General features: G+C 37.8%; 1 protein-coding gene across 10 annotated transcripts in view; it reads right to left on the bottom strand.

Annotated features, from left to right (window-relative positions):
* Positions 1-27,113, bottom strand: part of stim1b (stromal interaction molecule 1b) — a 92,230-nt gene that overhangs the window by 57,220 nt on the left and 7,897 nt on the right. For all 10 annotated transcript variants that reach the window (XR_015519354.1, XR_015519352.1, XR_015519351.1 and 7 more), the window contains 4 exon segments: positions 9,807-9,937; positions 2,666-2,780; positions 2,065-2,176; positions 413-525 (listed from right to left, as the gene is read on the bottom strand). Coding sequence is in view for 3 of the 10 variants with exons in the window: in XM_087299062.1 (XP_087155188.1) it covers positions 413-525; positions 2,065-2,176; positions 2,666-2,780; positions 9,807-9,937 (471 nt within the window). In the remaining 7 variants the exon portion in view is untranslated.

A 27,113-nucleotide genomic window follows, 5' to 3' on the forward strand; every position in this document is an offset into this window, starting at 1 on the left:
CATTCATTGGGTTTAAGTTTTATCTAATTCAAAAACATTAACAAACATTGCTCAATTTTGCTGATGAATTTTAATCCTTCAAAGGACAGTTTAAACTAGGCTAGGAGGAAAAATTCTGGCAAACTTTTACCTATTAAGCAGAATAAATCATTAAACTGATTTACAGAATGAAACAATCTAACCAAATCTTGTCAATTAAGCAGAACTGTACAAATTAAACTGCCAGATTGAACTGATAAACAGAAAATATTCAAATTTACCAACTCTTGCCAATAAATCAGAATTGACTCAATCAAAATGGAGTTTCAACTAATTCATCGAAAATAATCAGTTGTACCAACTTATGTAACTGCTAACAGAGACCTATTAAAGCAAGCATACTGTCCCAGTCATTGAGCCCAGTGTTACTGACCTGGAGGTCCAAAAAGCACAGTGTCCAGAGCCTTCAGCTGCAGTTTCTGTGCATGACTGCGGTCTGGTATCTTTAGCACAGACACAAGTAGGGTAGCATTTTTTACTGCAAGTCTGTGAATGTCATATTAAAAACCTTAATCAGTGAATTAACATTCAACAGGCAAAAATAAGTGTTCCTATACAAACAAAATCTACAGAAAACACATTTAAATGTGCTGTCAATATAGTAATTCATTATAAGCAGAGCACATGATAGCAAATTCAAAAGCTAAAATAAAATGCTCACACAAAAAAGGTAATTTCAGTGTCCTGTGTACTGATAGCTACTCGCTGATGTGCAAATTATCAATATAATCTATTTTAGTTTGCTGGTATATTTTGGTTACTTTTTGTATATATATATATATATATATATATATATATATATATATATAGAACTTGAATTACCTGATTAAGTTTATACTCGTATTATTATGAATTTTATCATTTAAATTGGATCAAAACCTTTCATCAAAGATGTCCAAAATATATGAACCAACACTCATTCATGTTTTACGCCTGTTTCAAACTGCAAGCGCAAGCAGAGCATGAGCAGCGCGTGCACAGCGCGTATGGAGAGCAGAAGCAGCGCGCAGGCATTTGCCTTTTACACCAACTGCGTCTGCAGCGTGCAGCTCATCATCAGCTGCTGCACAGATCAGTCTATCTCTGTCTATTCCATCTAGTTACCTATTTATCTTCAAATGCAATTTTTTTTTTTACTTTTCATTTTCCCCAAGGCCCGCAGCAACTTCCTCCTGTGCTGTTTCCTTAACCTGCAAGTCTTTATTTTACAAATTATATAGATCCTAAAGAGCTGTATACTTCTCAACCTCTGAGGAGTGTCATACGTGTCTTTTCAGGTGCACTTGGTCAGAAGACTGTGTTATCATGTAATTTTGTTTTTGATTGTCAGGATGATGTAGTCCTATAGTTATAATAATGTTTATGCAATATAGTTATAATGATATTTATGCAATATAGTTATAATGATATTTATACATAATCAAACTAGTGTGCAAATCTAATACTAAAATTTTATTTAATTTGGTTTTGCAGTTCGGGCCCAAATAAATATTAGTTGCCATTTTTAATCGTTTAAGTTCATTTAAAAAAAATGTATGAAAATCTATAGATATTATAGATCCATGTATTGGGTAAAATAGCTTTTTACTGTTATTCAATGTGTTTTGGTCATTATCAATGCACTGTCACTTTAATTGAGCTCGAGCAGCGCAGTAAAAATAGACCCAGAGCCGAAACTATCGCGGCACTGCTTGTTCAGTGATAATCATGCCTCGCTGACACGCTGCTTCTGCGTGCAGTATGAAAGCTCTAATCTGTTAATATTGATGCCGACAAAAACATGCGCTGCTCACGCTTGCAGTGTAACAGGCGTTAGAATGATTTTAAAAATCTATGTAAAATAGATAAAATAATAAAATAAATAAGTAAAGCCAGTTTTAGGTTGTCTGGTTTGCTTGGAACAAATTTTTTTTATGCAAAGATTTCAAGTAACTTTTTCACAAGCATATTTATGTACATTTCGTAATATTACAGTTTTCAGTTTGTGGTCTGCCCCTAAAAAACACTATTCACAAGCGTTCTTACCTAGGCAAATCTTTGCCACTGATGACGTTCTTTCTGAAGGAATCAACATACTGCGGTAACTCCACAAAACTGGTGAGCCACTCCTCTGCTTCTTCCACTGTCCAGTTATAAACTGTATAGACCATTATAAAAAAAAAAAAAATCATATTGGATGCTAATGCTTTAGTGAGGAAGAAAACACTCAGAAGAAAAAACTAAAAGTTATATTTGCCCAAACATTCACTACCTGACAAAAGTCTATCCAAGTTTTAGAAACAACAAATAATAACTTGACTTCTAGTTGATCTGAACCCCAAACCATGATTCTACCTTCACCAAACTTGACTGATTTCTATGAGAATGTTGGGTCTATGCGGGTTCCAACAGGTCTTCTGCAGTATTTGTAATGATTGGGACGCAGTTATGTTCTACCACTTTTCCAAATGATCAACTAAAAGTCAAGTTATTATTTGTTGCTCTTACAACTGGGATTGACAACAAGACTTTTGTCAGGTAGTGTATTGCTTTCAGATTAACATGCATGTAAATTGATGTGGTTACTATGAAATTGCTCTAAACTGGTTTATAGCTGTATGGTTTGTATAAAATAATTTGTTCACACCTTCAGAAGCCTTCCAGGAGTTCCACATGTCCTCCACTGTGATCAGCAGATCTGCTCTGTGGAAACTGTTGTGTTTTCCTTTAGGGTCGTGGTACTTTAGGTCTTCCCTTAGGAACTGAGAAAACAAAGATTAGGTTTTAGCATCTGGTGAAGTGGTTCTCATTGATAAGGTATTTATGGCAAGACACTGCAGTTAAAATATGTTTTTATGCAACTGAATATTTTCAGATATTTAGATTTAGACTTTTTGCTTTTCTGTGATTTATTTTTTTCGTCTGATGGAAAGAAAATATTCTAAATACAATTAATAATTTAACTGTAGTGTAATTTGAATTTTAATTTGTGCCTGTAGGTTTCAATTACAATAAATATTTTTGTATACATTTATTACACAGATCTCTAAAAAATCTGATTCTGATGTCAAATACGACATTCCAAAGCAATGTTATTAAATTATAGAAATTTTTGCAAATGATTACAGCTCAGACCAATATTTTGTCTCTAATTGTTAAGTTTTATGGCAAGTAACCATGTAATTAGCATGATAATCAGGGCTTGACATTAACACCCTCGCTTGCCTGCCAAATTCGGGTAGATTTAAGCTGTGGCAGGTTAGACAGACACCTCACTAGCCACTTCGCCTGGTTGAAAATATTTTTAAGTAGCCAAAGCTGCCTCGTCCCTAAAGATTAAAATTTAGTTTAAGAGTTCGTCAATATTCAGGCAAATGTGATCTTGGAACCAAGAAGCAGCAGGATTAATGTTCACACGAGCAAAAGAAAGCAAGATGAGAGTATGATCAGGTGCATGGTGACACTCAGTGCGGGGCACAGCTGATGTGAAACGAATAAGTGCTTAAAAGCTCCCGTTTCCTTTCACAGAACAACCGTGCCTGGAAACGCAACTGGTGCGATCATTTATCTTTGAAATACAGTTGAAGTAAAAATTATTAGCCCCCCTTTGATTTTTTTTTTTTTATATATATTTCCTAAAGTTATTTACTTAGTTAAGCCTTTAAAAGTCACTTTAAGCTGTATAGAAGTGTCTTGAAAAATATCTAGTAAAAAATAAAACTTTCATCATAGCAAAGATAAAACAAATCAGTTATTAGAAATGAGTTATTAAAACTATTATGATTAGAAGTGTGTTAAAAAAATTCTCCATTAAACTGAAATTGGGGAAAAAAATAAACAGGGGTTTAATATTTCAGGGGGGCTAATAATTCTGACTTCAACTGTAGATTGGAAAAAGCGGTGCTTGAGCACCCGCAGTCCTGCTGCTTCTAGGAAATCTCCAGATTTTTTTTTTTTTTTAGCAGCAGTGGTTGCCGTTTTCACTTTTACCACTCTTTGAACAGATTATTAATGGGCCTAATGTTAACCCTTTCACTATTTCACACAGAGGGCTCTATTTTGACGGTCCATGCGCAAAACGGAAAGCACGAGCGCAAACGCTTTCAGGGCGTGTCAGAGTCCATATTTGCTCATTTAAGGACAGGAAATTCCGCTTTGCGCTGTGGCGCATGGTCTAAAAGGGTTGAGTTTATTTTCTCAATGAGTTATAGGTGTGTTTTGAGAATAAACCAATCAGAGTCTCATCTCCCATTACCTTTAAGAGCCAGCTGCGTCACGCCATAAGCGAATTTGCTATTTACAGGACGTGGAAAAACTGAGCATTTCACAAGCAAACAGTTTACAGTTAACAGTTTTTTTTTTAACAGAAAACAGTTAAACAGAGCATCTACCGCGCAAAAATAAGAGATAATCGATCTACTTTCACTTTCGCTCTCATGGATAGAGAAACTGTAACGAAGGGTCTGACACAGAGGGATCCATTTGAAGTATATTTATTAAACAGAGTTTAAAAAAAAAAAAACACACACACACAGATGTTGCTAGTGTGCGAACTCACATCAAACACAGTTGTATTAAGTCGATGGGCTGGCGACAGGCAACCACAGGGTGATAAAGCAGGCATGGATCAGAGGCAGGCGGCTAGGATCAAAGTCAGTATTCAAGCTGGGTTCAAGACAGGCGGCAGGCAAGACAAGGTCGATATACAGTCCGGGTAAGCAAAGGGGAACGCAGGCAAGGAGTAGAAACGCTCAGTAGTGTTTGCAGGGGCAGAACAAGACTTCGCAATGATGTGTGTGTGTGAGCTGCTTATATGTGTGTGTGTGGTGATCAAGGGAATGTGCTGCAGGTGTGTGGCAATCAGTGTCTGAGCATGACGTAATGTCAGTAGTCCGGTGATGATGACCTCTGCTGGTCAGCGTGGGGAATGACTGGGAGCGAGTCGGTGACAGAAACCTTTAGCACAGATATCAGTTAGCCAATAAATAATTAATCTCCCGAGATGAAGGAGGCAAAAAAACAAAAAAACAGTGGTTTTTCATATTTATGTAGACTAGAAAATAATATGTTTTGTAATATTTTAATCTTTTATATTTATATCCTATATATATATTTATATATATATATATATATATATATATATATATATATATATATATATATATATATATATATATATATACATACTTATTATACCCTATATATAGGCCTATCCTTAATATTTTAATTTTTTACATATGTAAAGATATTTGCGTATTGCTCTACTGTACATCTTGTGTGTAGGCTATTAAGCAGTGCGTAAGCGAGTCGCAACTCTGCGCTGGAGTTTAGACCGGGTTTGTTTTGGTCTAATGAAAAAATCTATTATAGTTTCTCAAAATAGCAACGCGCCAACAGTGCGCCTCAGAACGCCTCCCTTTTTAGACCAGAACGCCTATGGGCGCACATATGAGCACTAATGCATTTGCTATTTAGAGAGCGTGGCGCAACACCTCAAAACGACTCTTGTGCCAAGCTGAAACTAGCAAACAAGCATTGCACCGTGCCTTGCGCCACATTGCGCCGGTGTATGATAGGGCCCAGAATGTTTTTCACTTGCTTTCTTTTGCTTGCAGTTATTTTTGTTAATATGTTTTCTTTTAATAACATTTTTGTTGATTGACAAGTGTATACACACAGCTTTATTTTGCTTGTTTTGACACATTTGTAAAAAAATTGTGTCAAGGAAATAATTAGTTTGGTGTGGCTAGGGAAAAAAAAGCTAAATCCTTAGTGTTGTGCCCTAAAAAGTCACGTGAAATAAAAAAGTTAAGGAGGCATGTGGACATAACACATCATTGAAATCAAGTAATTTTACGATGACAACATGAAATTTATGCAAATATATTTTCCCAACAACAAAATTGTGGCTGGTGAAAATGGCGAGTGGCTATTAATGTTGAAAAACTTCTAGCCATAGTAGCTAGTGATCAAAAAAGTTAATATCAAGGCCTAATAATAATAATGATGATCTAGCCAGTTAAAATAGTAATAATAACATAACTTCAGCATAGATTTACGTATATACACCAAACCTTATAGTTTTATATGTATATTGCTGAAGGCCTTTACATTGTTTATACAAGATTTGTATGATTATATACAGTTTATTTCTTTTTTATTTCTTTTTTTCTGGGTGGGTTTACAGTATTTCCTAAAGTTATAAATAGATAGACAAACTCCCTTCAGTATTAAGCTTATAATATATAAAGTATAAAGACTCTAATATGTGAAACAAAATGTAAACAATTTCAAGTATATGTTCAAATATTTATGATATATATGTATTCAAATCAGTTTTGTACATTAAATAATGCCTCAATTGCATTTTTTACCTTTTAACACCAAAAGAATGTTAATCTTAATGTAATCAGTCAACTTTGAATGTATGGTTATAGCTACTATCTAACATTATAAGCCTATTCACCAAACATGCATAGCTACGCCTACAAAAATAAATAAGCACAAATTACTTTAAATGCTTAGAAAAAAATAAATAAACAGTGGCTTTTCAATTAAACAGTCGCACATAAGTCTAAACGTGGCTATTTTTGATTTCTAGAGGGAGTTTCTGTTTACAGCACTGTGTATTTGCATAATTCAGCTTTTTGCTTAAGCTGTAAAGCCAAAGTAAACAGTTGATTTGACATGTTCACCTACAGTATGTAAATGCAGACAGTTTGACCGGCTCACGATCCTCTGATCAGTGCTGACTGTGGTAAAGGTTATGCTCACAGAACTGTCTATGGCCTTGGTCAGCAGTGGTGCTGTTTACCCTGAGGCCTCAGATGTGGCATTCTCATGAAAAGGGAATCGCTTTGGGTGATTCAGAGAAAATATTGACTGCTTTTTATAGCAAAGTTCACAAACTGTAATTGTGAATCCCTTCTAAACACATGCAAAAGTGTTGTGCCTTTATAAAATGAAGGTGGCAGCAGATGCAGAGAAGAATTTCCTTTAAACTGGCATATACAGGGGTTCGACTATGAAACTGAAATGCCTGGTTTTAGACCACAATGACTCATTAGCATGGTGTAGGGCCTCCTTTTGCTACCAATAAAGCATCAAATTTGTCTTTGGAATGACAGATACAAGTCCTGCACAGTGGCCAGAGGGATTTTAAGCCATTCTTCTAGCAGAATAGTAGCCAGGTCACTACCTGATGCTGGTGACGAAAACGTTTCCTGACTCGCTCCTCCAAAACACACCAAAGTGGCTCAATAATATTTAGCTCTGGTGACTGGGCAGGCCATGGAAGAAGTTCAACTTTAATTCATCTTCATCTTTCATTTTATTATTGCACTCTTTCTGTTATTGTAAGCTCATTGTTATACACTTAGTTGATGATTGTTTATAAAGATTGTTTGGCATGATATCCCGGGAGAGAGCCCTGAGGTCAAAAGATCCTAGAGCCCGGGGCTCCCTCCCATTTGCACGGCGAGAGGGGAGTTTGAGCTCAGGTAGATCTCGAGAGCTCCCCTGCTGTAGTAGCTAATGAACAGATAGTGATTGCTCTTAAGAAATAACTACTTACTAGAAGCATGTCTATAGTGCCAATTTTTGATCCGATTAATCAATTAACTTAAGTGGCATGTTTTTGGACGGTGGGAGGAAACCAGGGAACCCGGAGGGAAACCCATGTGAGCACTGGGAGAACGTGTAAACTCCACACATAACGTCAGCTGGCTCGGTAAGGACTAGAACCAGTGACGTTTTTGCTGTGAGACAACAGTGCTAACCACTGGGCCACCGTGCCACCCATCTAGATAAGGAGAAGGAGTAGAGAGCAAGGGTGGAAGGGGGATTCTTCAAAACGAAGATGGCTGTCATATGGAACTTAGGGTATTTATAGTGGCTTAGGAATCGTCTGATTGGTGAATCATAAATTGAATAGTGTTACTGGAGAATGAGTTATTAGCCCACACTGTACCGTCCCTACTCTTCTCAACGAGCTGCGAGTGATGCTGCCGGGCCCTCCACTGCCTCAGAGCACTGACAGGTGGCCCAGTCCCCCTACAGCAGTCTCTCCCACCTGCAGCCTGAGAGCAGATCACCCCTCTGCGTACCGACGGCAAATTATTTAGCACCGGCTGTGTGAAGGTATTTCCTTTGTTCCAGTCAAACCGATCTGCTTCTCCTTTATTTTAACAATTTAAGTGAAGTTTATTCATAAACTAATTTCGAGAGGATCACGTGCTTATGATTGACACGGCTGGCCCCGAGTCAAGCTAATGAATGAACCACCAATCAGGCTATTCCTAACCCAGTATAAATAACCAAACATCCTACCTTTAGTCATCTTCGTTTTGAAGAATCCCCCCTTCCACCCCTTCTCCTCCTCTTTTCTACAGGGCAGCACGGCGGCCCAGTGGCTAGCACTGCGGCCTCACAGCAAAAAAATGCCTCCGACTCGGGTATCCACCCAACCGGTCAGCATTTTCATGCGGAGTTCATATTCTCCCCGTGATTGCATGGGTTTTCCCCGGGTCCTCCGGTTTCGTCCCACATCCCCAAAAACATGAGACTAAGTAAATTGACTAAACCAAATTAGCACCAAATTCAATTCTGTCAGCAACACTTTACCTTAGCAATCCTTACGCAGCAGGGGTGGGGTCCTCGAGATCTACCCAAGTCAAACTCCCCTCTCGCCCTGCAACGGAAGGGAGCTCCGGGCTCGAGGATCTTTTGAGCTCGGGGCTCTCTCCCGGGTCAGCATGCCAAACTAGCTTATTACCAATCATCAGCTAAGTGTGAACTCTTGAATTTGACCGTTTATTCTTTTCTTGTTCACAATCACAGATATTTTTGAGACAATTTCAGAACTTGTCTGAGTTTATTACGTCTGAGAGATTACTGCAACATCACTACACATCTGCAATGATTAACAGTATTCAGACAGCTGTAAATTTTGTTATATTGACATGCTTACATAAAGCGTAGTGCAAATATAAATACCCCTTTATTGACCACAGACTGTTAAACAAGCAAACAGTAGAAAGTGATGACGTCAGTAATATGCAAATTAACGAATGATGTAATTTAGCAACTTTTTGGGCAGAGCTTAGCACCTTTTCACTAAAAATAGTTGGCAACAGTGCCTATGAAGTGGCCAGTTTTGAGCACTTAGGTTTGAAACGATATGTCAATATGCCGATCATTTTTGTTTTCACTCAAAAATGCTCTTCAGGGGGTGATAAATCCCATTTGGAATGTCTACTTTTGAGGTGCATTTTTGGGTGAATTTAGTGCCACCATCTAGACTGGAGTGAACCAATTTTGTTTCCTACTCCTTTTAAGCTAGTGGCACTAAATGCACCAAACGATGCAAAAGCTGAACAAACCCTTTACCCAAAGTAGCCTTAATTTAAAATAATACCAAATATCTTTATAACAAGTTAAGTTTTTTCACAATAAAACACTTTTGTTTTTTTTATCTCACCATGGAATGTAGTTTATCATGAAAAAAAAAATCACATGCTAAAGAAACTTGATTTCTGCTAATAATGTGCAACACTCGAACCTGCTAGCCAATGTGCTGTACAAAATACTGCTTTACTGTTGAGTCAAGTACATATTTACATAAGCACGTCGACATATATTAAAGCAGCTTTACAGAGATCTATAGTCTCTAATGAGCGAGCCAAAAGCCGCTGTGTCCTTTTCAAGCAAGTAAACTTTGCACTTGTTTGTACATTGGCCACCACACACTGTGAAGCACCTTCAGCAAACCAGAAAACCACAGTCCTCACCCCATCCGTCTCTGTCACGTCCACACTGCCGTCTGCATCGTCGTCCATGTCTTTGTGAATGCTGCGGATGGCCTCAAAACTCAGCAGAGCATTTTCATCCTGGCAAAGAATCTCATCGATACCACACAGTTCTGAGAAGAGAAAACAAATATATGAGAAATGAGTCAGCGAGGTCACTTTAACTACACAAATACTCTTTTGTAAGCATCAGGTGTGTATGACACTGTATATACTGTTAAAAAATCACTCTGAAATTCTTAGTTTCCCTGTATTTATTATATATCCAGCTGTATATATGTTAAATTCTCCTTTTTGTACTTTCTTTACTGTTCCTTAGTGGAAATTAGTCTTTGGCTTCACCACACAACCACATCAACGTTCACATTACACATATCACAGAAAACAGGCAACACAAATACGTTTAGGGCCCTATCATACACTCGGCGCAATGCGGCACAACGCAGTTGTTGTTTGCTTGTTTCAGCAGGACGCAAGAGTCATTTTGACGTTTTGCACCACGCTGTTTAAATAGCTAATGCATTTGCGCTCATATGTGTGCCCATAGGCGTTCTGGTCTAAAAAAGAAGGTGTGTTAAGGCGCATTGCTGGCGTGTTGCTGTTTTGAGGAACAAAAATAGACTGTACAATAGACCAGCAGAGAGGAGGTCTAAAGTCCAGCACAGAGCGCGTTAGTTGTGCGCCTCGCTTAAACATTGCCTAATACATACAGGATCTACAGCAATACGCAAATATCTTTACAGATAAAAAATAATTAAAGGATTAAAATATTACAATTTTTTTTTTTTCTACATAAATAAAAAAAACACTGCTTTCCTGCCTTCTTCATCTCGGGAGGCTTTTTCAGGTTATTCATGACTACTTGCTTTTGTATAATGCTATTATTAGTAGTATTATTTAATCTATGCATGTTTATATTTGTTTTATTAAAAACACGTGTGTAGAGTTACTGAAGTTTGCCCTGCGCGCTTGCGTTTTTTTTTAGGAACTTCTTTGGTTTGCTGAGTCAATCTTATTAATGCTATTATTCAAAAAAGGTAATGATTCACACTCAATTGCTTCGTACTGTTTTTTATTTTCTTTTACATTTTACGGGTGATTAAAAGACACAGACGTTTCGGCACAAAGCCTTCCTCAGTGTGACTGGGGAAGGCTTTGTACCAAAACGTGATTAGTGAAGTTAGTTCAATCACTTTTTCCGTGGAAAAAGTCAACCAACAGGAACCAACCAACAGTATCTGAGGTTTCCACTTAAATTACTAAGTACAAGCATGAAGACGAAAGACTGAAGCAGTATACTGACGCTGTGACACGTTACCTGATAGATTCAAAAGAGAGAGGAGTCATAAGAGACAAGATTACCTAAATATCACCTGTAACAACTATAGTGAGGCACAATCCAGCGGTACATCCTTGATAAACTGTCCGACGTGCACTGCTCTCTGGGGTTTTGTACTCAAAGCACCTGTTGATTGCCAGAAGCTCAATACGCACATACAATGCAGCGCATGACAGAGTGTGTGTGTGTGGTCACATGATGTTGTGATGTCTATCGGCCATCGACTACTAATTTCATATTTATCCATCAAACCCCTGTAAAAACTCACAATCTTCAACAGTGCTGCAGTGTCTCTCTATGTGGCCGCTTTCCCTGCGTTCTATAATGAACTCATAAAATATGTGAACGTTTCACATTACTTACACATGCCTACAAACCAAATTTATATGAAAGACACTTGTTAGATTTTATTTTAGAGAGCCGGCGTAAGGTTCAGCTGTGTCCTCTGTAGGCAAGGGACGATAACTGTGTTCAAGGTAACCGCGGTTTGGAAAAGTCAAGGTTTTAAAATCGTCAACATTTTCTGCTATACTGTTCCTAAGGTATGAGTAAGTTTTTTTTGGTTTACATTTTTTTGTTTTGTTTTTTAGGACAACCGTATCTTCAGCAGAAAAGATCTCCAAAGATCCCGTTTCATATTGTAAAAAAAATCTGTTTTTGAAACGAAATTAAGACAGCAGAAGTCAATGATTCATTTGAATTATTTAGCTTGACATGTTTACTGCTCCAAAATATTTTAAATCTTTCCCAAATTAAAAAATATTGTGCACAAAGGGGGAAAGGTTTGTTTTTTTACCCATATATTTTAAAAATAGTTTATTTTAGAGCAGTAATCACAATACCGTGATCCCATGATATTTATATCCAAGGTTATCATACCATCAGAATCTTTTACCGGCCCATACCTAGTCCTCTGTGTCATTTTCTGTCACATTCAGGCACAAACTGATACTGCTAACAGCTACTCTGACTGACATTATTTACACAGCGCATGCTTGTAGGGGCGTGACGCTTTTCCTGGTGACGTGGAGCCGATCCGCAAATCACAGCATGTTATGTTAACTGACCAATCAGAACATTTAGAGGGAGAACTTTTAGAAGAACTAGAAAATATGACAGTCGTTTTCATGTTAGCCGAGTAGCTGTGTATGATCAAAGTAAGATATATGAAAAAATAACATGATTTCCTACAAGTAAAGCATTAGCACAAATTGCTTCGCATCTTACAAACCCTTAAAAATACACCCTGGAACACCCCTTTAAGTCCAATTTATACTGCAGAAAACAAAACATTACAATGTCAAATTTTTCCAGCATCATGCAGCCCTTATTTAAATGATGATGTTTTCAAATCTAATGCAGAAATCTGTCTATTTAACAATTATTTAAATAGTAAGTTGAAAACACCCGTTGCACTCTATCACAGTATCAAACCGATAGCTTAGCAACATGCTAACATCAAATACTACCAAATTTAACAGCACAGCCCTCACTTTGTTGTGGAAGAACAGCTAATTAGCGCAGTCAAAACACAAAACGCAAAGCACATACATTTCAGCAAAATATATGCTGGGGACGCGCATCTATTATGATCAAACCTAAAAAGCCTTCCTCAAGAGCACATTAATGCCCGAGGCAACAAAAGGCCTATTCAAACACAAATGACCTTGAAATGAAAATGACTTTGAGTTTCAGTCCCTTCAGTGAAATCCATGCATAAGTTGGCCATTCATGAGGCCTACCTAAATCAAATTCAGACTCATTAAACTAACGTCTGTCATATCTGGCAAAAACACTGACCGCACTTATAGAGTTCGGAAATTAAGCATGGCTGAGGAACTGATTACTTAGCGATGATGTACAGCTAAAAACAGGGCCAACAGCGGTGCTTTTGTGAGGGTCCAGTGTTCGAGCCCATTGTAACGGGTGAGCTCAGTCTGAGCATGACTGTAACATAGACACGTAAAAGCCATAGAGTGACTTTTAAACTATTTATAGAAGGAGACACGGCACAGCTGCTGAGGTATTGTGGATATTGCTGTGATAAGGGAGTGGGTGGAACTGGATGTCCTGGATTTAACCTTTGTCTCAGGATTAAAAAACTTCATTATGGAGCAGGTATTAATATAGGAAATCAATCATCACTGTGATATTAATGAGATTACTTTCTTTTAATTTAGGGTTAGCTGTCTTTGCACAATTATGGTTGGATGTAATTACAGTACCCCTATCCCATTTTAAAGCTGTTATTGTTGTTGTTTTTTTTAGGTCTTAACTTTCATCGAAGGTCAAAAACACTTTCGTTTTATCATAATAAACAGTCTCTTTGCTTGAGTTCAAGGATTCAGACTCTCTAAACTCCTGTCTTCTGAGTGCCTGCTCTACTCTCTTTGGTCAAATGGTGTTGTGTGATTGGTCGATCACTTACAGTGATGCACAGGACAGTGTTGCCCTAACTAAATAAGCATGTTTAATTTAATCTTTACAATTACTTCTACACTGCCTGACCAAAGTATTGTTGTCAATATTGTTGTAAGATCAACAATTAATAACTTGACTTATAGTTGATCATTTGGAAAAGTGGCAGAAGGTATATTTTTCCAATCAATCATCTGTTAAATTGCATCCCAATCATCACAAATACAGCAGAAGACTTATTGGAACCCGCATGGACCCAAGATACTCACAGCAATCAGTCAAGTTTGGTGAAGGAAAAATCATGGTTTGGGTTTGCATTCAGTATGGTGGTGTGTGAGAGATCTGCAGAGTGTATGGCAACATCAACAGCCTGATGTGTTAAGATATTTGTGCAGACCATTAAATTACAAACCACAGAATAGGGTAAATTCTTCAGCAGGATAGTGCTCTTTCGCATACTTCAGCCTTCACATCAAATTTCCTGAAAGCAATAAAGGTCAAGCTGCTCCACAATTGGCCAGCCCAGTCACAAAACATGAACATTATCAAGCATGTCTGGGGTAAAATGAAGGTGGAGGCATTTAAGATGGATCCAAAAAATCTTGATTAACTTAATTAACTTGATTAATCTTAATTAAATCTTGGAGTCCTGCAAGAATGTTTTCTTTGCCATTCCAGATGACTTTATTGATAATTTATTTGAGTCATTGCAGAGATGTATGGATGCAGTCATCCAAGCTCCTGGGAGTCATACACAATATTAATTCTTTTTCCACTGCACCATGACTTTATAATAATAATAATAATAATTCGTTACATTTATATAGCGCTTTTCTGGGCACTCAAAGCGCTTTACACAATGGGGGGGAATCTCCTCATCCACCACCAGTGTGCAGCATCCACCTGGATGACGCGACGGCAGCCATTTTGCGCCAGACCGCACACCACACACCAGCTGATTGGTGGAGAGGAGACAGAGTGATGATATGCCAATCATGATATGGGGAGGGTTAGGAGGCCATGATGGACAGAGGCCAGTGGGCAGATTTGGCCAGGATGCCGGGGTTAAACCCCTACTCTTTTTCGAAGGACATCCTGGGATTTTTAACGACCACAGAGAGTCGGGACCTCGGTTTAACGTCTCATCCGAAAGACGGCGCTCACTGAGCAGTATAGAGTCCCTGTCACTATACTGGGGCATTAGGACCCACACAGACCGCAGGTTGGGCGCCCCCTGCTGGCCTCACTAACACCACTTCCGGCAGCAACCCAGCTTTCCCAAGTGGTCTCCCATCCAGGTACTGACCGGGCGCAGCCCTGCTTAGCTTCAGTGGGCGACCATGTGAGAGTTGCAGAGAGCTAGCTGCCGGCTATATATATTCTATATATATAGGCGATATATAAAAAGCAGCTGCCTATATATATATATATCTATATATATAAATTTCCACACATGAACAAGGCCTGAATCTGATTTGAGTAAATTGAAATCCATGTGATTTGTTCCTGCTTACACGTACATGGGCCATATCCAATCTGTGCCACATGGGAGAAAAAAATCAGAATTAAATCACTTAAACTGTGCAGTGTAAATGCGGCCTACACACTACTTAAAAACAAATACCTAAAAAAGCATAATACAAGCACTTCAAAATGAATGTTGTAAATCCATGAGTGGACTCAGTTTTGATACAAAGAAATGCTTAACACTAAAAGATCTGCACAGATACTTCTGCCCTCATTTCACAGTTTACAAGAAGGTGAAACAAAGTATCTGTCAAAACCACTAAACAGCCATGCCACAACCACAACTCGTCAAAAAGAAAAAGAAAACGCTTGTCGTCACACTAATGCACATTTAGCACCCACTGGTTTCATGGATTACTAAGAAACATTGACCTGGTTGCAAATATTTAGATTGCAAACTTGACTAAACTCACCCGGATCAACTGGTCACATGTGCAGCTCAGCACAGTACAAGTACAGTTGAGAGCATATAAAAGGATTTTAGATGAAAGACAGAATTTACTATTGATTCAACCGAGTAACAGTCATCTGACACGAGGAAAAACAACACAGTAGGAGATCTCAGGAATTTCCTCACAAATTACTCTGGAACTCCCTGAAAGCATGTCCTCCTCAAGATATCATCTTTGTGTGTTTACATTGTGTAGAAAAGCTTTTGTGAACATTCAACATTTTTGCAACAATTTAGTTTAATTATCTAGTTGCTTATTGCTTACCTATTATTAAGATATTGTCTGTTTATTAGTAGCATGACCTTATTCTGCGATGTGGAAGTGCACTCATTTTTGCGACTGTTTTAAAACTTCTGATTCAGCTGGCTATAGACCAGGGGATGTAAACAAAAAATAGTGCCAATGTATTCCCTGTTTTACATTTTTAATTTCTAAAGCTTCCAAAAAGATTTCAAAAAGAGACACATATTAATTCATAATGTTATGATAGCTGTTTTAACATTAAGGTAAGATTGAATTGCCTCTTGTTACAGTTATGAAATAGTTTGACAACAAGCAGGAAATGTTTACAGGCCAATGACATGTCAATGACATGACAATGAATAAAATAACTATGAATAATGAACAGCAGAAAATGGTAAAGCTACTTGCTCCACAAACAAGTGTGTCCATGACTATACATAAAAAGAAGAATATAATAAGAAAATATCTGTTTGAAAAAGAAGCATTACAAGCCTTTTTTAACCTCTTAAAATGAACAGAGATGAAGGAGACTGGAAATCTCAAGCCAATAAGATTCCAATGGCTTGGTCCGCTCACATGTGAAGAGGAAGGTCAATATAGTACATTTGCTGTTTTGTTTGCCCAGTTAGCGTGGTTTGTCTGGCATTTGTGAAACCCGAAATCGTGCTCGGATCCGTCCCAAATCAATTGGGCCGAGATCACCTGAATGAGGTGGTCTCAGCTCGATTGAAACAAACTCTGGAGCAGATCTATTGTAGTGAGGAAGCAAAACGGTCCAACGAACTAACAAACCAGGCTATATCACAGTGTATTAAGGTTGTGTAATAGCCATATATACGGCTATATGAAGATAGAATTATGAGTAGGGCTGGATGTCATTCCTACCAGTAAATGTGCGTTTCTATTTGAATATGAAAGCATGCTGAAATATTTCAGAGTGCTGTTTATCTGTTAGAAAAATTGGTTGAAATTACGATCTGATATTTTTTTGTGACTTGTTTTAACTATTTTGGTCCCATTAGAAGCTTTGCCGTGTGAAAGCAAAGCGCACCAAGAACAAAAAAAAAAACATAGTAACAATTTTAATTTCAGGACGTGCACAAAGTAACTGGGATTAAATGATCACTTTAGCTCGCTGATATCATAAATCATCATCAAATGTTATCAAGAATGAGCTTTACAAGTTTAAAACATTTTGAAAAATGTTTAAAACAATGCTTTTTTTAAATGGATTACAGGGATTTTACCTGCATGTTGGTACAATTATAAAAGAAGATGCTTCAATCCCAGTTTGTGGGTGTAAATCAGGTTTATTTTATACATTAGCATAAGGGATAACCATACAGCAGTGGAAAAAACAAAAACAGTGTGAGTGTGTGTGTGTGTGTGTGTGTGTGTGTGTGCGTGTGAGTGAACTTTGTAACGACATTGAGTGTAACTCATCCTTAAAGAAAGGCTTGAATTAGCTCCACAACAAATACTTCAAATAATCATTGGGAAAGTTCTTACTGTTGTATTTCTCACAAAACGTTACGTTAGATCGGCTTCCTTCATGTCTGTCACTGTTAATGTTTATCTGACGCAGATTCTGAGAGGCATGCGGGAACGGTGAGCAGGGAGAACTACCATTAAAGGCACAGACAACAAAAACTGCTACAAGATGCTCTGAGCTGAAAATTCCAATATTCTGAAAGGTATAATAAATAATCTGATGGGTGTTTTGGGCTGAAACTTTACAAGTTCTGTAGACACAAAAGGAGATACATTCTGAAGACACAAAAAACTTATCTTTAATCTTAAAAAAGAAAAATAGGTGCCCTTTAAAATAAAGTGTGACCAAAAATTTTATTCACTGAAGCAAATTTCAGATCATTATAAGCGGTTATAAACCATACAAGTAGTTGTTTTATGGTATTGTTTATCTAAATTCCCCATAATGTTCTGTCATAACTAAACTCTTTTGTGGGACACAAGGGACATTTTCAAAAGCATTCTGCATCTCATACTTTAAAAGACAAGCCTGCCTGGCAATCAGCAGATTTTGCTGAACTCTTACATTCAACCAGGTTTTCATAAAACGTCACACACTCATGCAAATCTGTAAGCTATTTTTGACTATGAATCAAACTCTCTAATAGGCTCCTAACATGTAAACAAACACAACCGCTGGGTCAACAACATTATTAAAAACATTACTAAACTCCAGATTACAATATGCATTAGACTATGGAAAGCCAACAGAGTCAAAATAATTTTCTTTCATTCATTTATTCATTGATTTACTTTTCAGCTTAGTCCCTTTATTAATCTGGGGTGGCCACAGCGGAATGAACCGCCAACTTATCCAGCTTTTGTTTTATGCAGCAGATGCTCTTCCAGCTGCAACCCATCACTGGGAAACATCCATATACTCTCATTCACACACATACACTATGGGCAATTTAGCTTACCCAATTCACCTATACCACGTCTGCCAACTGACCCAGCTGAGGCTCGAACCAGCGACCTTCTTGCTGTGAGGCGATCGTGCTACCCAATGCACCACCATGACGCCCCAAAACTATTATAGTACTATTAAAAGCAATGTTCGTAATATGAAAGTATTCATAATCCACACACGTTATATTCTTAATAGTAATGTTTTACTGTGTGTTGCTTATTTAAACCTAGAATTAGAGGTGTCAAAATTAATCGTTTCTTCGGTGCACCGCGATGCAGACGCGGACAATTCGGTATCGGTTCAGTAATAATCATAACCGGTTATTACTGACGTCATTTACCTCATATGCGCTCTGTTGCGAGGGAGGCGATCGCGAGTATTTACAACGCTCTAACTATTTAAAACTCATAAACTGTGCACAATTTCAGTGTGTGTGTTTGCTGGATCAATCTTTCCCTGACATATACAACAATAGCCCCTATTTCACTGAGATCGAGAGAATGAAAGTAGCCTACTCCATTTCTCTCTCTCTCTCTCTTTCTCTCGCTCTCTCTCTCTCTCACACACACACACACACACACACACACACACACACACACACACACACACACACACACACACACACACACACACACACACACACACACACACACACACACACACACACACACAGTGGCCCATTTGACCTGCTGGCGTGGTTTTTCTTCTCCTCTCAGCTGTTTTACAGCATTACTTCTGGATAGCGCGTGTCTGCAGAGTTTTCTCCACCGTGTCTATCATACATCAGCTGTGATCGCCGCTGCCGCCTGCTGCTTATTATTGTCACTCATCTGAAGAGCGCAGCGCGCAAGAGCCAATCGCAACCGTTTTTGTTGAGGGTGTGACCAATCAAAGAGGTGTAAGAGAACTAGACAAGGATCAGAAAGTGGGCTGGATATTTATATTTGTTTACATTGTTTGCTTAATGCTCGTTTTGTTTAAAGGTACAGTTTATATATCTGACTGTTTGTATTAAATGACAAAACTGTATTACAAATCATATATAAATATATTCATACATTTTAATACAAGAACTGCTGCTGTGTAGAACTGTGTATGAAAAGCACCGTCAATGCACCGAAATATCGAATTGAACCGAATCGATGGCATGATAATCGTAACCGAACCGAACCGTGAGACTAGTGTAGGTTCACAGCTCTACCTAGAATGATACTAGTTTACACGACATGATGTGAACAAATGAAGATAAAACTTTGTATTTTGATGGCTGAACACATTCAGGATGTGGGTAAAAGGTAAAAATGTTATAAATCAGGGGTTCCCAAACTTTTCATCCCGTGACCCCCAAAATAACAATGCCTGTGGCTACCAACCCCCAATATCCTCTGAGGTAGTTATAAATACAGAAACCTTACATGCAATGGCGCACACACACCAATTGACCCAAGTCTATTTTACTTTGAATTTTTTAAAAGTATGTGAGTGCTGTAAATGTGCCAGAAAGTTTAACCTGGTGTTCTAAAATCAATCTACTGCATCGGACGCTATTGCTGTGTCTTCTTTAATATAATGTAATTACCCCAGGCATCACAATCCACTAGAACTAGTAACTATAAGCTACTATAGTAACTATATACAGTAGTATATAGTAACTATAAACAACTATTTTCTCTCTTCAGTAGGTTATGGATAAAATATGGTAATTCTTATGGTTTTATAAAAATAAATCGATTTTTGGAAATCACCAGGCAACCCCCCTTCACTATCACACGACCCCTCGGGGGGTCCCGACCTCCACTTTGAGAACCACTGTTGTAAATAATGTTTCTTGCACAGGCTGATCACACACCCTATTGTATATTTAGGTACTAATTTTGTTTTGCCTATATAAGTTATTTATATGTAGTAAGTATGAGTTGTATATAAGTAATGCTGGTATGATTAAATCAACAAGAACTACAAGAACGACCAGAACTAATGTTGGATGGTCTGAGGGTAAAAAAAAAGTACAATTTTGTTCACCTAAATATTTCGTATCAAGTCAGGGTGCACGTTTACTACAGGCAATACGACGCTAGCAGAAGCAATTGGCAACAGTAGTATTGCCCATAGTAAATGCACATACTGATGACTTGACACAGAACAAGTCATTTTTACGTTTGTTTTTACACAAAAAGGTTCTTGGAGCTTCATTTAACTGCAGTTAAACCACTGAAGTCATATGGAATGTTTTGACACGGTTTTTGGTTTCTTTTCTTGTCTCGCGACTGTTGCTGTCTATAGTGAAAAAGTTTTAAATATCTTAATTTGTGTTTTGATGATGAACAAAAGTCTCGGGGAATTGGAACAACATGACGGTGAGTAATTAATAAAATAATAAAAATTGTTTGGGTGAACTAAAATTGAGGAGCAGGCTGTTGCTGCTGGCATTAGATAAATCCCCACAGAGGCGATTACAGTCTTCTGAGACTATCTATTTCCGCTTTTTCTTTTCCTGTATCTCTGGTTTGAGTGCGTCTTTCTGGCCGAATGAAAGAAACAGAGAGGTCTAAATTTAGGACACGGTTCTTTGGTCAGCTTCACAAAATAGAAGAGACCTTTAAAAAAGTATAAGAAAAGCATCTGAGTTTGCAGAGACTTGGTAAAAGTCTCTTCAATATTGTCATCTGCACAGGCTGCATAAAGTCGGTTACACACATCTAGGCATGGGGCGATAACCAGTTTTAAGGTTTATTATGGCTTGGAAAAGATTTTTAAAAGTTTTCTGTTATACCATTTCAAAGGTATATAAAAGTTTTTTTTTACATTTTTGAAAACAATTTTATTTAGTTTTTTAGGACAACAGTATCTCCAGCGGAAAAGGAACCTCTACATCAAAGCTACTGGTCCAAAATATTTTAAATGTTTCTTAAAAGAATATAAATCGTGTTCAACAGAAGAAAATTAGTTGTTTTTTCTCCAGACATTTAAAAAGAACCTTTTTGGAGCAGTAATTACAAAACCATGATACCATGATATTTATATCCAAGGTTATCATACCATCACAATCTCATACTGGCCCATGCCTATACACAACCTGCACTATCCCCAGTTTAACAGACATGGCTTAAGCCTAGTCCTAGACTAACATTTAATCTAAGCTATTTCAACTAAAAGAAACTTGCATGTATATTAGGGATGCAACAATTCATAAACTTGCGATCCACTTTCACGTCCGGGGCCTAATCGGGCCAAATCGGGGCTTTCTTGGGGCCAGTGGCCGGCCTTTTTCGGCCCGCCGAATACCTTGGGCCAAAGAGGGCCAACTGGGGCTTCGGGGCGAGTGAAAGGAGAGGCGGAGTGCAGACACAGTTTTTTTGATCGCACGAGTACATGTAAAAAAAATAAATAAGGGAAAGAAAACATCTACCCTTATAGACTGGGTTCTTTTTGCGTATGATCGCACTTATGTTTCCCTTTTAAATGTAAGGCTGTTGCATAAAATAATAAAGTTTTTATTTATAAGTGACTTTTCTTTGCTGCGTCCTCCTTGATGTTTCAATAACGCATAATATTCTTTACACCATATTAAAGACACAGCAGACAGTAAAGTTTATTGAGAGTTTTTGTCAAGTTTAAAAGGTGTTTGTGCGCATTTAGATGCCTGTATGTATGTGAGACCAAGGAAAAGAGCGCTCCCTTCACAGCTCTGTTGATGCCGCGAGCGGCTTTTTTCTTTTTGTTATTTATTTTGGAGATAATACACTATATGAAAACAACAGACAGACATGAAACTACAAATTTTACGTCCACTTTTATAGGCTCAAAACAATAATGACATATCTTCATAAAATAGGCTAAGCTATATTGAAATAATTTTAAGAATTACAAATATCGCATGTAATAAAATCGCATTAAATAAATAAAAGAATATAAATCTAACAAAAGGTAAACCAATTTAGGTATATACAATAGCCTACATAAATCAAACCATTTTAAAGACATTTTAAACTTTCATTTTCCAAAGGCCTATCTGAAAAAAAGATTTGAGATATTTTCTAAAAACAAGAAGGTTAGAAATATTATTTATTAAGTATTTGGATATGATGATATTAATCAAATCATGCAAACAGAGCATTTTTTGGGTGAGTGAAAGCAGAAACTAAGCGAACTTTTTTTCTGCAGGCTAGGCTATCTTTTTTCTTTATTAGTGAAGCTTTATTAGTGAAAAGCTGCTGAGCGCAACGAAACATAGACTATATTTTATTACTTGCTCTTATGTGCTGAAATACTTAACACTTTCCTTAAATATCCTTAAATAAAGGGGAATCACATAATAAGTGTCATGTAGCCTATAGGGAAAAATTAATGTTTCAGGTCTTTCCGGAGCATTTGGGCTGAAGGTTTGACGGCGTCTATCAAAACGAGGATGTTATAAAATACATTTTCTTTTTCTTTTCATTTTTCTGTCTTTATTAACAGAGAATTTCTGCGGTTTTATTTTATGGATGGTGCGCACACTGCGCTGGGTCCCTCCGTTAGTGGCAAGACCACTGGATTTCAATGCCAACAGTCGGTCGGCGAGTAAATGAATATGATGAATGAGAACACACAGGCCTGTGCGTATAGACATTTAATGTAATGCTGAACAGTAACGGGTCATTTGTTTGTTTCGAATGTCTTTATTTGAATGGTTTCGGGATGATGTGATAGTGTGCTTTATCTGCCTGATTCCCGCTGAAGTGGGCGGGTTGTGTGACATTTTGATTTGGGAGACGTTCTGGGGGCGTGGTTTGCGTGATGCGCTGCGAGGTACTAGCCCGACAGTGGAAACGCTACATGATTTCGGCCTCACTGCTCAAATTCCCGGATTGGCCCAGCCCGATTAAAGCCTTGGCTCGCACTGGCCCGACAGTGGAATGTGGCTACTGTGACACTATGGTATCCACGTTTCCTCCGGAGTTTCATGTAATTTCTGGTGCTTCATTTTTAATTTGTTGGATTTAAGTGAAGTTTATTTATAAACTAATTTCGAGAGGATCATGTGCTTATGATTGCTTGCAGACGGTTTTGCATTATTCAATTTATTAATCACCAATCAGACGATTCCTAAGCCACTATAAATACCCCAAGTTCCAAATGATAGCCATCTTCGTTTAGAAGAATCCCCACTTCTACCCCTACTTCTCCTCCTTTCCTAGATGGGTGGCACGGTGGCCCAGTGTTTAGCACTGTTGCCTTACAGCAAGAACTTCACTGGTTCTAGTCCTTACCAAGCTTGCCGATGTTTCTGTGCAGAGTTTACATGTTCTACCCGTGCTCAATGGGTTTCTCCCGGGTTCTCCAGTTTCCTCCCTCCGTCAAAAACCATGCAACCCAAGCTAATTGACTAATACAAATCGACATTATAGACATGCTCCTAGTAAGTAGTTATCTCTTAAGAACAATCACTATCTGTTCATTAGCTACTACAGCAGGGGAGTTCTCGAGATCTACCTGAGCTCAAACTCCCCTCTCGCCTTGCAAACGGGAGGGAGCCCCAGGCTCGAGGATCTTATGAGCTCAGGGCTCTCTCCCGGGGCAGCATGCCAAACAAGCTTTATAAACAATCATCAGCTAAGTGTGAACTCTTGAACTGCAGTCTGGTACTTTCACTTCACTCGGGAACATGTCATGCTTGCCTGTGTGACAAACGAGATATTGGATGTTGTTTTAATTGAATTTCATAATAGTATCACACAGCCATCTGTGTGTGGATCCTGTCGCAAAACGCAGCAAAAAGTCCTACACAATGGTAATAGTTTGATTATGTATGTTTATATGTCTATACTGCACTTCAATAATGCGGCTAAAATTGGCATACTTAACATGTCTTAAATCGATTTCTCTTTAGTTCGATTGTGACTTTAATGTAATTAAATTAATCAAAAATTGCTGTTTAAATAGTAGACTCTTAATCAGAGTATTGTCTTAATCGTATTAAAATTGGAATATCTGTGTCCATGTAAACGTACTCAGTGTGACACAATTCATGATACTGATCTCTGTTTTTTTATGATTTACATTAGATAAAATTAGGACAACTTACTAACTAACAAGTGCCATTTGATTACTGGATTAACAAATATTTTTGGCCTTTGATTAAGAAATGAAAAGATTTATCTATTTTTGGGGTTATCAAATAAAATTACACCTAAACATGGCTAATTGAGCTTAAATTTTATTATTATTATTTTGTATCAAATGTTTTGCAATAACAAATCTCCATATTGGTCTGATTTGGCAGCTCTTAACCTCAAAGGAAGATACAATAAAAATTATTCCCAACTTTTGCTCTAAAAGGAGAAATTGTCACGGTTGCAGGTTTGTGCGCTCTTCCGGAGTGTCTGTTTGATCATGTTGGTTTGTTTTTGTTCTCCACGTGTATCTGTTTTGATCACGTGTGATGACGGCACTCAGCTGGCTTGATTAGCCCGCCAGCTGAGGCTCATATTCGGACCTATATATGGGCCACGTTTTCTGTGTGTCTTTGTCAGTTCGTTACGTGTGCTCATGTGTGTGTTTCTGTCTGTGCTCAGGACCGTGAGGAGTTTCTGCTAGAGCCTGATTTCCTGCTTGATCCCGGTCCTGTTCCTCTAGCCCTAGCACCGCACTCATTTGTTGCACCTGTTTTTTGAGTTTGACTGTGTCAAATAAATTCATTTTGTTCACTCGTAATTGGATCTATCTGAACATTTATTTGAGTGTGACAGAAATGTTCTAGGGAATGCATACCTCCAGGCGCTGATAGGTGAAGTCCTTCTCTAAATTGGATAAAGTCCTCACATGCCTGGGGTGTCATCTTAAACCTTTTTGCATAGAAACCTTTCGAAAAGTGAATGTACGCCAGAAAGAATTGTAATTTATTTATTGAAGATTATGATAATTTAAAGTGATTCAATTAAGTCAATATTTAAGTTCAATATGTTTACTTACACATTCTCCCGACAAGTTAGTTTTTTTATAGATCATAATTTTAGGTGGGAAGTGGCGTATGGCCGTTTTTATGCCCTATTAGTGCATACGCCACATTTCTAAATAAGACCCCTGAACTATGGAATATTTGCAGATGCATACAAAGAGATCCACCTCAGAAACATATGAGATGCCCGTTTTGAATTAACCCCAGTGAGGCAGAGGGCCTGGGAAACGGGATGGGTGATCTCTGAACCCACTTTACAGGCAGCTTGATTTGAACGTTTATTCATGTGACTTACGGTAAACTAATAACTTGAACAGCAGAAATAGTAACAGAAAACATCAGCAACTCTCCAGTTCATTGGTAATACTTGTGCAGAGTCTGTCAGAAATCAAGAACAGACAGACAACAAAAAAAAGGGGAAGAAAATGGGGGATTCACAAATTCATGATAGTAAAAAAAAACTAATTTAACTAGATGATCGGTGAGGCACCAGAATGAAAGTTTACAGAAAGCAAAAGATATTTATGGTTTATTCATCTTTTATAAGCAGAGAGTTTATAAATATATAACTGTCCTAATTGCTATCATCTCTTTCACTCACTCACTTTCTTTTGGTTTATTCCCTTCTTTTATCACTGCCTGTTATTATCCCATAAGAAAAATAATGGTACAAAAATGGCACTGTTGAACATAACCCATTATTTGCTGACCTTTTCACTGCATAGATACGTTTTAAAGAGATACTTCAACCAACATTGAAAATTGACAGTTCCACTGATGATGTAGGTCACATTTTTTTAGTAAAACAATAAAAACGATCTTTAGCTGAATTTGTCCTCCTTGGTGATTTGTATAATAATGCAAGTTCGATGGTCACACGTTTTTGAGATAAAAAAAACAAAAAAACACATACAAGTCCAAATCAACCCCTGTGGTTCCTGAAAATATATGCCTTGTAAAGCAAAAATATTAATCTGTGCAAGAGATTATTTGTAATATTTGTATTGCAAACATTTGTATGTCAAGCAACCGGAAGCTCATGATCACTACATTTGTGCTCACACTGATGAACGTTTGCATAATACAGAATAATATTGCAAATAATCTCTTGCACAGATTAATCTTTTTGCTTTACAAGGCATATATTATCAGGAACCACAGGGGTTGATTTGGACTTGTATGTGTTTGTGTGTGTGGTCACGTGATGTGCATTTTCAGCAGTATAGTGTGGAAGGAGGGCTTTTCAGAAATGCTAGGTGAAATGTCAGTGTGGACATGGATCGTTTTTGTTCTAAAATGCCATTTTAAAAACTAAGACGTATTAGTGTAAACAGGGCTGTGTGTATTTTTCGCAAGTGGGTTGGCGGTGATGGATGATGGCATCATTTATCGACCCAACCCTAGTATGAGGTGACAAATAAGTTGTCCAAGATCAGACTGCTATAAATTACACTCACAGGCATAACTCCATTCAGGTAAATAAACCGAGTCTGAAGGCTCGGTATAATAATAATATACTTTGCAATAATATATTACAAACTTATTTTTCATTCTTCATTTAAAGGCAAAAAGAAGTAATGATGGTGTACTAAATGGCACCATTATTGTGGAAAAAACTTGGCGTGAGGTGGGGTGGGCTTCTTGTTCGGTGTGTGACTCCCTCCGAGTCTTTAAAATCTTTCTGTATGCAATTATATAGGTGCAGATACATCGATACCACCCCTGCTATTCGACTCTACAGTGTATTCATATTGCTAGTGTGGTTGTATTGAATGTTGTTCTCTTGTCTTAGTCACATGGAATGAAAAACAACTGGTGGAGAAGAATCGCAAGACGAAAAATGCAGAGTTCAAGAACACAGCCATGGATTAATGGCAGCTCAAATGTGTTTAGGAACCAAAACAAAGTCCCCTAGATGTTCGATTTGAAT

The sequence above is a fragment of the Danio rerio genome, chromosome 21, assembly GCF_052040795.2.
Source record: "Danio rerio strain M-AB ecotype USA chromosome 21, GRCz13ab, whole genome shotgun sequence".
Lineage (NCBI taxonomy): Eukaryota > Metazoa > Chordata > Actinopteri > Cypriniformes > Danionidae > Danio > Danio rerio.